The sequence below is a fragment of the Trachurus japonicus genome, chromosome 13 (assembly GCF_045865225.1).
Source record: "Trachurus japonicus isolate A0001 chromosome 13, Traja_1.0".
In the NCBI taxonomy this organism is placed as follows: Eukaryota; Metazoa; Chordata; class Actinopteri; order Carangiformes; family Carangidae; genus Trachurus; species Trachurus japonicus.
Window position 1 is genome coordinate 31,151,050 of NC_140919.1, and position 14,668 is coordinate 31,165,717.

Sequence of the window (14,668 nt, forward strand, 5' to 3'; positions counted from 1 at the left end):
TATCCTGCATACTTTCTCTTTTCTGTGCTGCGCTGGTCAGAGCGGCGTCCCGAGCAACGGTCTAATTTTACATGAATAAAATCTCTTTTTATCATTATTTTGTGTTACATTATTGAATGATTTAGTTGTAGGCCGTGTTCTAAGCGGGATAATGTATAGTTGGTCGGTTGTTATGGAGAAATAAACCCCTTCAGGTTGTATGAAACCCCTCCGCTTCGCGTCGGGGTTCCATACAACCTGTCGGGGTTTATTTCTCCATAACAACCTCCGAACTATACATTATCCCTTACATAGCTGCAAGTCACACAGGATTTCTTGCGATGTAACGTTTCAATGTGGCTCATCATTATCAGCAGATAAAAAATGGAAAAACAGGGTCCGCGGGAAACGATTCCTTTTGTAAAGTCGTGGAGCACTGAAGGCTGCTTGCTTGAGGTCTTTCCTTCAGTATGCATTTCTCTGGTTTCATGTTAGAGTGTGCAGTAACATTTTGTCTGGAGCAAAGAGCTCAACATGTTGCTGTACAGCTTGACTGATGCCAACCTTCATCAAACATGGAAAAACACTTAAAAACTCTGACAGTAGGCGAGAAAACTGCTGTGCCCAAAACAGACTACACTCTCAAAATGACAGTGTGGTTAATATCTTAAATAAAGTTCACTCTACTACCACCTAAAAATCATAGGAATAAGGTGAGGGAACTCATGGTGAGAGAACTCATTTACAGATTATATTACATATATATTATACATAAGCATCTTTGGCCATTGAATGAAATGTATTCCTGCATGCCTTCATTTGTATTTAAAACAAACAATTTACAATTTACATATACATTATTTCAATATCAGTATTTAGCAGCTGACCATTACTGAAATCTCTGTCCGTATTTACCCTGACAATGAGTGGAGGATGAGTATTTATCGTTGGCTGTTGCGCCTCTAATTTTCTTCTATTCAGATCGTCTCGACTGGTTGGGAAAAATCAACAGAGCATTGAATTCAAACAGAAGAATAACCTCCGCTTTGACATCATTTAAAGCTGCCCCAAGGACAGATATTTCAGCCTGAATAATGAATCAAAGTGAAATGTAAAGGTGACTGTGAGCCTATTCAAATGCTCCACTTAAGAAAAAAACATCACAAAAGAAATTTCAGCCTGGATCAGTGACTAGATGACCTTCATGTTAACATTATTAAAGCTTGTCTTTCAAATGAAAACATACATCTATGTAAGAACTTAAGAATAATTACTCATCTTAGAAAAGTCATTATGAACAAGTCAAATGCTTCTAATTTCAATAAGAATTACGTCTCTGCCATCATTTATTCATAACTTTATGTTCCATGGGATAAATAATGACCTTCCAATTTGCACAGCAGGTAGGATTAAGTCAAAAAAGAGGAAAAATAAATTAGCACAGCTTTAGAAAAAGCTCAAAGACCTTTTTCAGTTTGACTCAAAAACCCAGCTCAGGGTGAAAACAAATGACTCAAGTGCAGAATTTCTTCCGAAATGGAGAGACTTCATGTCATTTTCTCCATAATAGCCAGAGAAATCAAGACAATTCATGCGCATTATGGTTGTCGAAATACATTCGTCATTATCTGTTTCTTGGAAATACAATGGTGTTATATTCATATGTCTGTATGAGTTCTAACTGTTTGAAGCATCACTTAATGAGAAGGTCCAATGACACTGAAGATTCCTGTTACATAGCAGTATTATCAGTGTGAAAGAAGCACCTCTATTTTATAGTATAGCATTGGTGTTACTGATCCTATTACTGTTCTAACATAGAATAGAATAGAATAAATCTGTATTGTCCACACCAGTAAAAGAAGACAAAACAGCACTAATTACACTAAAATCAGAACGTAAATCACAAGCACATTTGATTGAAATAATTTAAAATAATAGCAGAATTAAAATAAAGAAATAATAAAAAGTAGGTGAATGTCTGTGGGTTGGTCACTTTGTTGAACTGAGAATGCTGATAGTGTTTGGGATAAAGGACTTTTTGATAACACCTTCGGCCAAAGGGACACAATAGCGTCTCCCGGACTTCAGAAGAAAAAACTGAGCAGAAAGTGGATGTGAACCATCCGCCTGGATTTTTCTGACTCTCCTCCTTTTCTTCCTTCAAAATTCTCCACGGTTTCAACAAGCTGGCCGTTGAGTGAAACTGGCTGAGTTGTCATGTCTTTTTTTTCTGATAACCAGTTCCTTTTCAACACACTGGTAGCTGGCTATAGGGCTTTGGTGTGGTCCTGTAATAAACCAACTAAGGCCATGTCATCTGCATACTTAATAAATTCAAAATTGCAACTGTTAGGTGCAAACTGATTTGTAAATAAAGGAAAAAAGCAAGGGTGAAAGTGCACTGCCTTGTGGGCAGCCTGTGCTTATGTCAAGCACTTCAGACAGGGTGCCATTAACACAAACCCTCTGAGGGCGGCAAGACAGAAAATCTCTGATCCAGAGGATTAGGCCCTTATCAACATTGAGGTCTGCCAGCCTTTTCAAAAGGATATGTACAGTAGCTTCATAGAGTTGTAAGCTCCAAATAGGACCCTGGCATACCCTTAAGGAAGCGTGGGCCGTTTTTGTGACTGAATTCAGCAGAGTCAGTACAGCATCATCCGTGCCTCTGTCCCTCTTACAGTATAGGCAAAATGAAGGGGAGATCAACCAGAACCCTCTCCATTGTTTTGCAAAGTATGGAGGTTAAGGCAATTGACTGAAAATATCCAGGCTTATTAGCACCAGGCTTTTTTTGGTATAGGCCTGACTGTTCCAACATTTGGGTGCTCCAGTGACAAACAGTGAATTAAATACTGTAGCCTGGAAAAGACTCTTTTAAGTTGAGGAACACAGTCTTTAAGTAGACAAGCTTTCAGGCAGTCTGGACCAGGGGCTTTATTTGGTTTTAGTTTCAGGAGATTTTTAGCAACAGCATCCTCTGTGATAACTATTGATGAGCCTGCAGGAAGACTTTTACAAATTTCATCACATTCACGGTGTCATCCACAACATTACAGAAAAATTGGTTCAAGTCATTAAGAAAACTTTGACTGTAAACTGTTGTTTACGGTGGAATTATCGTTTTTACTGGTTTTGCCCATTAAGGTACTTCAACCTGCCCAAGACTGTTCTACTGTATGTTACCACTAAAATACTATTTTCTGTTTGTATTCAGTTTTTGCCTTAGATGTTCCCTCTCAGTTGCCTTCTTTTCTCCTGCATTAATTCCAGGTTGCCAGAACAGAGGGCAGCCTTCTTTTCATTAAGGCAGGTTTTCAATTGTTTTATAGCCCAGGGTTTTTATTGTTTAGGAATATTTTCACAGTCTTTGTTTCAGACACACAGCCCTCACAGATTTTGAAGGGTGTCTGTGAGTTCACCTCCCTTCAAAGAAGTTTGTGTCATCAAAACAATTCCAAAGTTGTTCTTTATTATTATCTGACTACACTTGTATTTCCTTGACAGCTGGTTTAATTCTTTTGACCACAGACTTTTATTTCTCCAAAAGATGAATTACGTTATGGTCTGACTTTCCACTACGCAGTCTACATACCCTAACCCTAAGTGTCAGGGATGTTGCCATAGCAACGGTCAAACATCTGCTTCAGACGTATGGGACAGCTGACGTATTGTTAAACAGTAGCCAAGTGGTCAGACAGATTATAGGAATTGAAGTCCCCGAGGACAAAGAGGGGCTGGTCAGCCGAGCGGGCAAGAGCCTTGTTATAGCTCTCAGCTCTTCTCTCCCCTGCTGCTTCCTCATTCGGTCCGGAGTAAGCGAGAATGATGGTGATCTGGCCGAACTCCCACGGGAACTAAAAGGGTCTGAAGGATACCTTTAGTATCTCACAGTCTGGTGTGCATTCTTCTTGCTCCCTTTCGTGATATTGTGTGGCCCAGCTGTTATCCACAAACAAACACAATCCTCCTACAACAGATTTATGAGTGCATGACTGGTTCCGGTCAGCTCTGATGGTGGCGTTTGCTGACAGACGACTGTAGGAGTTTCATGATGGTCTTGAAGCCATGTTTCTCTCAGTCACACAATGTTACTCTGAATGTTACAGTTGTGCTCGGCTCTTAACATACGTTCATCCAGCTTGTTGCTTACTGAGCGAACATTTGAAAGAGTGATGACATGTAGGGGGAATCTGCTGTGGCGTCTCCGGAGTCGATGCCTCATGGAGGTAAAATCACTGATGGAGCCACAATAGCTGATTGAAGGGGAAGCAGATGCTCTCGGGTGTTAGGTGAGGAGGTTTTTCCAGTTTGTCAGGCAGTTCCCAGGCACAAACACAGATAGGTAAAATAGTAGCTACAGTGAAGCGATTTTCATCATGGTGAGAAAGTGCAAAATGCAAAAACGCTTTACTCTAAATAAGTGACATCCACATCACAAAAGAACTGCTTAAATAAGCATTGAAAACAGAGCTAAAGACACAAACAAACCAAATGGTGAGTGCAGAGTCAGCGGTTGGCCGTTCCCCCGGAAGTCATTTTACATCAATTTGTTAAAGCAGAAGTAAGCGATCCAGTCGTTTTGGCTAACTTCCTGTCAGCCGATGGAGTTAGCAGTCCCCGCCCTCGTCCCTACGTCACCACATTCACGCGCATCCCTCGGCTTACAGCAGAGCAGAGTGACTGACAGACCCGTGTTTCAGACCAAACACTCTATAGAAGTGATTGCCGTCGGAAGATATAACTATTTAAGGCTTATATTAACACAAACATTCCGCTTACTTCTGCTTTAAGAAGCAAAGTTTGTTTCCTACAGTGAGTGACCAAAAAGTATATATTGTGATGTAAATATATATGTAATATAAATACTTCATTATATAATGCAATCTAATACAAAACAATATTGAGTTGCGGTAAATAAATGCCTCCATGACACAATCAATAAAAACTGAACATTATAGCCTTTATCCCAGGACTATTCTGTTCTATAGATTATTCTATTATAAGGATGTGTGGTTTTTCTTATTCTTGTGTTCATTGTATCAGTATAAACAATTTGAGAAACAAGTCAATCCTTCAAACTGTCAAAGAAATATAAAAGCATTTTTTGCGTACTCCTCCATTTCTCAATCAGTAACGATGGTGCCATTTCTCTCAGTGCAGGTTGCATCATGTTGCTAGGTTCATCGAGACTCTGTGTCCATTAAGGTTACAGCAAAGCAAAAGAGTGTGGCGGCATCTACAGAAAAAAATATATGTCACTATATTGCTTTACACTTGTTTCTCGAAAGGCTCAAAAGCTCAGCTGTAATACAGTATACCACAAGTGTGCTTAGTGCCTTCTTTCACTCTCTTTGTCTCTCACCCCTGTTTTTGAAAACAAACGCTTTTCACTTTCCTCTGTATTTGTGGTTTTCTGTGAGTTTTCTGTTTCTGTGAGAGCTCATGCCCACAGTGTCTGTAAAAGTTGCCGGGGAGATTAAAAAGAAGTGAATCATCTTACCTGAATCCACTTGTCAGGAATAGCCATAGCCAGTCGGTAATCAAAACCAAGTCCTCCCTCCTCCACTGCTCTGCAGAGAGCAGGCATCCCTGACACATCCTGTGGAGAAGTCACACTATTTCATATCACATTTTCTCTTGGTGTGCACAGGTTTCTTTCCCAGAAGTCAGCCAAGATCACATTGATGCCACTCCACAGCTCACATATTAAGGGGTAAAAATCCTATACCACAGGCCAAAAAAGAGTGACATCCCATTTCCTTTTGCATTACTTCTTAATTACACCAATGAATACCTAAGTAAGCTATGCCTAACTAATAAGTGTTTTTAATTAATAATAGCTGTGGGCAGTGTCATTGCAAAGTGAGCGGATGCTGACGGTGTGAGTCGTGCTGGTGTTTTTTTTTTTTACCTCCGCAATGGTGATGCAGTCAGGATAAAGGGTATGAAGAATGTGATTGGCAAGCATCAGGTAAACCAAAGACTCTTCGTCCACCTGAAGGCCAAAGTACTCGCTGTAGTCCCCTGAGAAGGCTTGGCCTGAGGAGTAAACACCCACACAGTCAACGTCGTCATGTTTTTCTACAAATTTTCTAAAATCCTTCAGCTACTGTTTCACCGCATATATTTCTGAGCAGTCATAGACATAAATACAGTTTTATTTAGAACACATTTTTAGGTTCATTTGGGTTAGATTGCCACAGGGTCACATCTCTCCATTGTTTGCTCACAAATACATAAACTACAGATGCTTCTTCAGAGGTTAGGATATTCAAAAATTCACAACATACAGTAATAAGTATGGCGACTGAAAATGACTGTGTGGACTTTAATTTTAAATTTTAGTTTGTTTTTATATTTTTGGTCATAATAGATGTAGTATTGACAAAGTTCTCCTTATAATGTACATTTGCGTGTCTGATATAAAAGATTCTAAAATTGTATTTGTATGTGTGTGTGATTACAATAGGAAGTTTGGGACATTTTCTGTTTGCTTCACCAAAATGCACTGTGTGCATCCAAGATTAAATTGTTGTTTAACTGGCAACTCATTGAAGAATTGATACAATAGCCAATCAGGCCACATTGTGTTATGAAAAAATAAAAACATCTCTCTCCACACACTTCACTCAGGAGAATGACCTCATTTGAAACACTGTTGAGGAAACATGTTTTGTCAACTAATCAGACTGTGTTCTGCTTCCAAGTACCTCTCTTTCATTTTCATGTGTAGATTCAAGTTTGGCTATTATCTTCAATTTGTTGATTTATGTGTTTTCAAATGAAACTTGCTTTTGCTTTCCTCCACATGAGGGTGTGCTAAGCCAGACTCTCATACAGGCCTTATTCCATAAAACCCTCTGGAGTCCGAGTCCCAAACGGCATTATGGGTTTCAGAGAAGCTGGGGTATGATATGCTTAAAACACCCTACACATTCCTGAATTTTGAGATGCAGACAAGCCAGTCTTACCGAGGCCATGGTGGTGATACAGCATGGACGTAACACCGTCAAATCTGAAGCCGTCAAAGCGGTACTCCTCCATCCACCAGCGCAGGTTTGACAGTAAGAACCTCAGCACTTCCCAGCTGGTAAAACACACAGACAGGCACACAGACACACATGCACACACTTTCAAGGTCAGATAAACAAGAAGCTGTGAATTATACACACATCTCATCATGCACTTTAGCAGCAGAGATTAATTTTCACCGCTACAGGACATTCACATTTTGATAACCAAAGCTCCATTATGTCAAAGATGGAGTGTCGCTGACAGGAGATGGTGTTTTCATTAACGCCACGGTACAGGAGATGCTGTCTTTCACATATCCAGTTGTCAGGATGAGAAATCAGCAGCTCACAATACATAATATGAAAAGTTTTCTGATTACTATCAGACCACTTCCATGACTACTGAGCAAGTATTTAGTATAGCCAGGACCATCCCTCGGTATTTCAACTGATAGGATTTCATGCTACACTTGGGTAAACAAACACCATGCAGGGGAATTGAGTTTCCTCTCCTTAGGAGGAGATAAAGCACACACTTCTATTCTCTTTGGCTTCGATTGTCAACATATGAGGAGATCCTTTGTCCTAAAAGCAATGGGATAAAAATCCCTGAAAGCAAACTAATGAAATCGCCAAACCATGTAAATATGAAAGTGTAACTTATGGCTGTTTTTTGTTGGCCACGGTCTTGTATAAAGCATGCAAATGCTCTGTGTTCCTGCTGGTGGAGGCTGGAGGAGGTGGATTCCATAAATGGCCCCAGTCCCCGCTCCTGACTGAGTGATGGGAGAGTCCTCTGGATCTGAACAGCCACTCAAGGCAAAATACACTACGCATCTCACCTCTTCCCAATCAGTGGCACGTTGCCATGGAGACGTCAGTTAAAACTCATGATTCGGTGGTCTAGCCTATGAGGCCCGCGTAATGAGCATCAAATGAAATGTTGTACACACGGATGCTGCGCTGGAAAGCAGCAGCAAAGCGTCAAGGATGTGAGACGAATGACACATCCACGCCACTGATTAAATGTGAACCGCTGCCTCTGCTTCGGCTGAGATTCACAACTCAGATGCTCTGTGTCCTCATCTCCAACAATAGTTTTAATGATATGTGTCTGGGGTCCCTGTAAATAACTGCACTTATGAACCCTGTTTTTTTTGTTGTTGTTGTTTTTGTTGGGTTTTTTTTTTGACAAATTGGGAGTACATTGGTGACCTTTCCTCACCAAAAGTTTCACGAAATATCAGTTGACCTCCAGAGCTTCACACCAACCTCTACAGACAGTTTGTTCGGTTGTGTTAACATAATACTATAATTAACTGCACTCATTGGCTGGCAGCACGGCAGACCCTGGCCCCTCTTTTACATACCCTGGAGAGCCTGTTACTTTGTCAACTGTGTTACGTGTGGTTTTTTGTTTAAATACTCTGACTGTAACAAAGACGATTGGGGCTCTCTCTGGATAAGGGGATATTACATAAATATGGTGAATATTTCTGAATTCAGTGTTTTCAGTGGATTCAGTGGATTTATGTGGAAAAAAGATCCATCCTTCATGGTAATATCTCACAGAATTGACATGATAACGCTCAAAATTCATAAAATCCAATTAGTTAAACAAACAACCTCATAACCCTTGGTGAGTGGACCTGAAAGCTTTCAAGAAAATGTGTTATCAAATCTGTAGCACTTCACACTATGCTTTCTATGACCAAACATTTGTCCGTAACACGGTTGACAAAATAATGTATCCAATAATTATTTACTATGGAGACATCAAGTTTATTTTTCAAAAAAGAATACAGATTTTTCTGGTTTTGGATATGCTGAAATGTACCCCTAATTATGGAATGACCCACGTGTGTATCTACTAGTGCCTTGTATTATGGTTTTGTCAGGATTGAGAAAAAGTTAATAAATATAACAGTTCATTTGAAAGAATAACTACAGCACCTGTGAATTTTTATCATCGCTGCAGCTCGCATATTATTTGCCATCAAAGCTGTGTCATTTTTTTCTTCTCTGCAAATGTTTACGTGGTAACTGCATGACATTGTTGCTTTATTTGTATGATGTTTTGCAATAAAAATGAACACCCATAAACACATTTTCTCGTAATATTAAACACGCCTTCATCTAAGGCCCATATGTTATCCATTCACAACTAAATGAATGATGTTCATGCTTGATCAAGGGGGCAATTTATGTGGCACATTTTATTTGCAGTGCTCTGGATTTTTATTTCTGCTAAGCGCATTGAATGACTTCTGTGTATGATACTGTGCAATACAAATACATTCCCCTGCCTTGGGATAGAAGACAAAGTTCTTTGTTTGCATTGTAATGGTTTATATATAATCTGACAAATGTTTTGTCACCGGAGGTTATTCTGTTATTACGTACTCTAAGTGCATATGCTTGTGTGTCAAGTTGGTAAAGCCTCATTTGCATTCATTAAAGACACTAAAAACAGAAAGATTTAAATATTTACCATCTCTGTCTAGACATAGACTGAACCACAGATCTATTTTCTGCCAGATATACTGGATTCATTTTTAGTCTCTTTCATTATTGACGATATACTGTAAATGCGTTATTAAAGGAGGTTTTCCTTATTTCTCAAAAGAAAGGGCTGACTTGCCTTCAGTTTGCTGCATCTACAGTTGGAGGTTAAAATAACTGGTTCTGAATTACAAAAGTTTGATCTGAACTCCCTTTGTTTTTTTTCCACCAGTTGTGACACCACACTGTGGGGCAGTTCAACAGTTTTTTGCTTGAATGATGCAATTTCATCATGTCAAAAAGTTGGTGAAGCAGTGAGTCCCAGATTCATGCTTCAACAACGCTTCAATAACATCTCAAACTGCGAAAATCCATCCAAAAACCAGACCATTCTTGTTCTCAGAGATACCTCCTCTTTAAGGCATATTGATTGAACTTCTGAATGTTGCAACACTGAATTCTGGAGATTACATCCTTGATGGTGAGAGACAAAATCCCAGATTTTTCTTCTGCCAAGTAAGCCATGACACAAAAGACATTTAAATGTGTTGCCCTCTGTGCTCCATTCCTCAGGGATGACCAAACCCGGCACTGTTTGACAGGTGTGAAGCTGCATGTTACATCTGCGCTTCCTCCTTCCCTTGAGGAGCAGCACAAGGGAGCCTAGTATGATCCGATATAGCAGCCTGGCTGGGTGGTCACGCAGACCCTGTGATAAATAGATTAGGTCCTCCACACCACTGCGCAGAGCCAACAAAGGCTCAGACACAATGTATCCCCACGGGATGGAGATAATAGCCTGTGAGAGCCAGAGGCCCAAGATGAAACCATACTGCCACATTAGGACCCACAATGCCATTCATCATGAAGTCCAATTACAGTGAGAAAGTTAGATCTCTATACTCGATGCAATACACCGCTTATCTATGCAGTTCAATGAAGTTATCATTCAGTCTGTAGTGTTAATACAAAAGCAAATTGCATATTACACTGTCCTCATGCTAAAGCTTAGCAATGACAGTGAAACCTGGTTAGGGAGCACTAATAGAGTAAAGCTCTAACGTTGCTGCTTGTAGAGTATGATAAGGTAATCTATCATATGTGATGTTGTTTTACCTGCAAGTGCATTTTGCTATAGAAGTAACAACAAGTCCTGGCAACTGGAAAAGTCTGACTAGGGCCATTACAAAGACTGAAATAGAAACAGCGGTGAGCAGATTAAAAACAAATTACAAACCTGGCAGTGACAGCAGTGCACAGTGCTACAAACCATTCAGAGACTTACTTATGCTGTTACTTGAGTAGGATGGTAACTCCCACCATCCTAGAAGAAAGATGTATTATCAGTGGGGGAGGATTGAGAGCTACTCAGATCATAGATCTATATTTACACTGTATATACTGTAGATTATAAAATGTACTATACCTTGATTAGTGTAAAAATGAAGTTATATTGAGTTTTTGGATGATATAATAGAAGATCTAACTGGAAAACTGGATTTTTCTCTCAAGTGCTTGAGAAATTTGGACTAAATGGCAAGACTATACAGGGTATTAAAAAAAAAAAAAAAACTCCAACCGCAAGGATAAAAATAAATTGCAGCCTGACTGATAGTATAATATTGGAACAGTCTATCAGGCATGGTTGCTGTCTTTTACTGACCTTAGTCACAATTTTTATAGAGCCTCTGGCAGAAGCTGTTAGGCAGAATAAAGATCTTAAAGGGGTAAAAGGTCAGGAATGAAAAACATCATCAGGCTTTAGACGAGCCAGACATAAACCTCTGTGTTAATCAATCAGCTTGGGATGTTTGGCTTTTGGAAATAAATTGAAGTTGGATGTTTTACTTGCCAACCACAACTAATTAACAAAAATACTGTACAATTTTACTTTGGGGATCTATAACAAGAGTAATCAACAGGCTGCATAGGGTAAACTACTGTATATGAAGGTGGACTAAGACATAAGGAACAATATCGTTCTAGTAGTGGCCTTACTGTAGGTGAATTGCAGTAGACCAATTACAGGTGCACTAATCACTGATGAAGCAAATGGAAAAACACTAAATGTCATGTACAGGGGCAGGAAATTCAAAGCCTCATTGGAGCAAATCTGTAACTAAATACTTGAGGCTCTAACATTTAGATGCTGTCACTCGATTGCCATTGATTAGGGAGAGAGCTCAGACTTCTTTGATGGATAGCATAGCTTATATCCATGGTTATTCAGACGTTCAAACAATGGATTCCACATGCTATGACAGCATTATGTACTGTGACAAAAGATGGTAATGTAATGGCTTTCCAGTGGCTGAGACAAAACTATGCATTAAACAACAACAGTATATGGCTGTTTAATGCAGTTTTGCTCAGATAATTGAAATTAAGGGCATATTATGGCAAAAAAATAAATTGAGCACCAAGGGATATTAGCTAAAATGGGCAAATTTTAAACATAAAAAGATTTTACAATATGAAGAAATACAGAAAAATATTAACATTATTATCAGCATCTAAAAGACAGTGTAGTAAATATAAGACTTTATGTAAAGAGGAGGGTGAGGGGGTGGGGAAAGGAATTTGATATGAACATTTCAAAACCTGTAAGTTATTTCAGGGTTCAGATGAAACAGTCAAGGACCAAGAGTCCACTTTAAAACATTACAGATTAGGAAATATATATAGAGGGGCTGATTAAAAAAAAAGTCAATGCTGTGCAAATTAGACCAGGATTAGACCATTTACTGGTGCTCTATGACTAATGAAGCAAATGGAAAAAAACTTGAACTGCATGTACAAGGATGGGAAATTCAAATCAATCCCCTAACTAAAGACTTGATTGACGTCAGAACTGACGTCAAAACTGCGGCTGAATCTGGTGACAATGAAAACGTTTAACACATTTTGAAAGTTACAAGTGGGCTTCAAACAACAACAGACAGAACAGACATGTTTTACATCTGCTCCATGATTCGTTGCACCTCCAGCTAAACTTGACTGTGATGCATATGATGGTATTTAATGTTCTGTTGTAGGTAGAACATTTGTGGGCAGAACATATATACTGAAACATGCTGCGTTGCCAGGAGTCAATTTTGCATAAGGCGCCATGGCAACTTGTCATGATGGCAGGGAGAAAAACTTGAGTCCCTGTTTTCACAACATCACAGATAAGCTGCACAGTATAAGAGAACACAAATTCAAGAAGCTGACAGGTCACACAAGAAGTGAGATGCTCAAACAATGATGCCAGACAGCCCGATGGATGGTGTGCGTTTGCTGGACGAAAAAGATAAAAAAAAAAACGTGCCTCATTTAACACCTCTCAAACTTTTCTCCAATCCCTGCAGCCATTAATGCGCCCAGGTCAGAGATATTGACAGGTGTGACACCTGCTATAAATTCACATTTCTTGGTTGAGGCTTTGATTTTAAGTTTTTTTATTTATATACATCACTTTTTTGATTGTTGGATTATTCATTCATCTTGTGAAGGCATAAAATACACATGAGCGCAGCAGATTACTGAAGGACATGAATTGCTGATGTTGTATAATGTCTTTTCAATCACTTTTGTGACTAAAAGGGAGACATTCTAATCATATCTAGTTGCCATGTCCCTTTTCATAAAGTAAGCGGCAGTCGAGTAAAACACAGTCAGCATTGTGTGCCTGAAAAAACGCAAACGTGTGCTCTGCACCGGACATGTGTAGCAAATACGCCTTTATACTTTGTACCACATTGTTAAGCAGCCTTTCAGACAGTCTGGTGATGCTGGCTGCCTTGCAGGGTAAACTCTCATCTTGCTGTCTGACAGACTGTCCCTGTATTGCTGTGCTTTGTGTCAGATATCTGCCATTTGTCTGGCATTCCTTAGGCTGCCTGGCAGCTCGCTGCTCTTGCTTGGCATCCTGGGAGGGATATTCTGCCGCCTGAGAGACTGTTTGTATGTTTAGCAACCTGTAATTAGTATCACCTTGTTCTTGCAGCCTTTCAGGAATCAATTGCAGTCTGGCAGGCCAATTCTGCCCTGTAGGAGTTCTCTCCAATGGGCCATATTTTAGTAGAGGCAGGATATCTCTGTAGGTGTATGTTCTCATGTATAATCACTGAAATGACTTAAATGGTATGACCATTCTGGCAAAGCAAAGATAAGGCAAATTAAAGGCATTCCTCCAAAATCATAGTTGTACAGTTAGCTAGCTGGCTGGCTAACATCATCATCATCATCATCATGTGCTGCAGTGTGCTAACCTCTCTGGCTTGGTTGATTACAAAAACAGGTGGGTAGCCAGCCTTGGGGAGGGAGGGAGCCTTACAGGCTTTACTGAGGGAATATCAGCTCCTTGAAATGCATGAGCAGGAGAGGAGGACTGAGCAACAACAGACACAACTTTGTTACCACTTTTTAGTATGATATTCCAGACCAACTGCACCCTTTGATAGATCACTGTTGATGGAAATGAAAAATTCATTAGCAAAATAACTTTGCAAACTTTGCAATCCTGTACTGAGTGAGTGAGTGGTGTCTCAGTATCATGTGAAAGAGAAACACTGACATTGAGTATTACTGCCTTAATTTAGGCTCTTTGCTGACATCTCTTGCTACTGAAAAATGGATCAATATACTGTATACGTTTATTGATTCATCATAATCCAATTTACACAATCTTTCCGCTGATTAAATGACTCTGGTCTACAAGACAGTTTATAATCTCTTGAGCATTTAAAGGGGAACTATGCAAATCCGGTTGCCTTTTCGCTGTTTTTGTCCCTTTTTCTCTTTGCAGCTTCCCCTACAGTTTCAAAATGTGTATTTTTTCACTGTCGTAAAAACTCAGCGCTAACCCTCTTCCCTCCATGGAATCCGTAGAGCGATGTCTACCTAGGTGGGTAACGTTAACAAGAGATTATGGATTACGGGTTGTGTTTCTGTCACAGTGCCATAACACGGTACATTTTTCTCACGAGACGAGATCTGGGACACCAGGTTGGAGGTGTCGGTCAAGAGACGCCAGGGGGAAGAGAGCCTCCGTTCTCCCCGTAACAAGTCATTTAACCATCACAATTACTCCGAAGCTGTTTAATTAAGGTGCAAATCTTGCACAGTTCCTCTTCACATAAACAAAACTGAAGAACATATTACTGCAATGGATTTGATTTCTATTT

At 39.7% G+C, this 14,668-nt stretch overlaps 1 protein-coding gene across 1 annotated transcript in view; it reads right to left on the reverse strand.

Annotated features, from left to right (window-relative positions):
- Window positions 1–14,668, reverse strand: part of gbe1b (glucan (1,4-alpha-), branching enzyme 1b) — a 98,169-nt gene that overhangs the window by 53,846 nt on the left and 29,655 nt on the right. The window contains exons 8-10 of the mRNA XM_085795949.1: window positions 6,957–7,072; window positions 5,897–6,024; window positions 5,486–5,584 (exon numbers count right to left, since the gene is read on the reverse strand). Coding sequence (XP_085652075.1) covers window positions 5,486–5,584; window positions 5,897–6,024; window positions 6,957–7,072 — 343 coding nt within the window. The remainder of the gene's footprint in view (window positions 1–5,485; window positions 5,585–5,896; window positions 6,025–6,956; window positions 7,073–14,668) is intronic.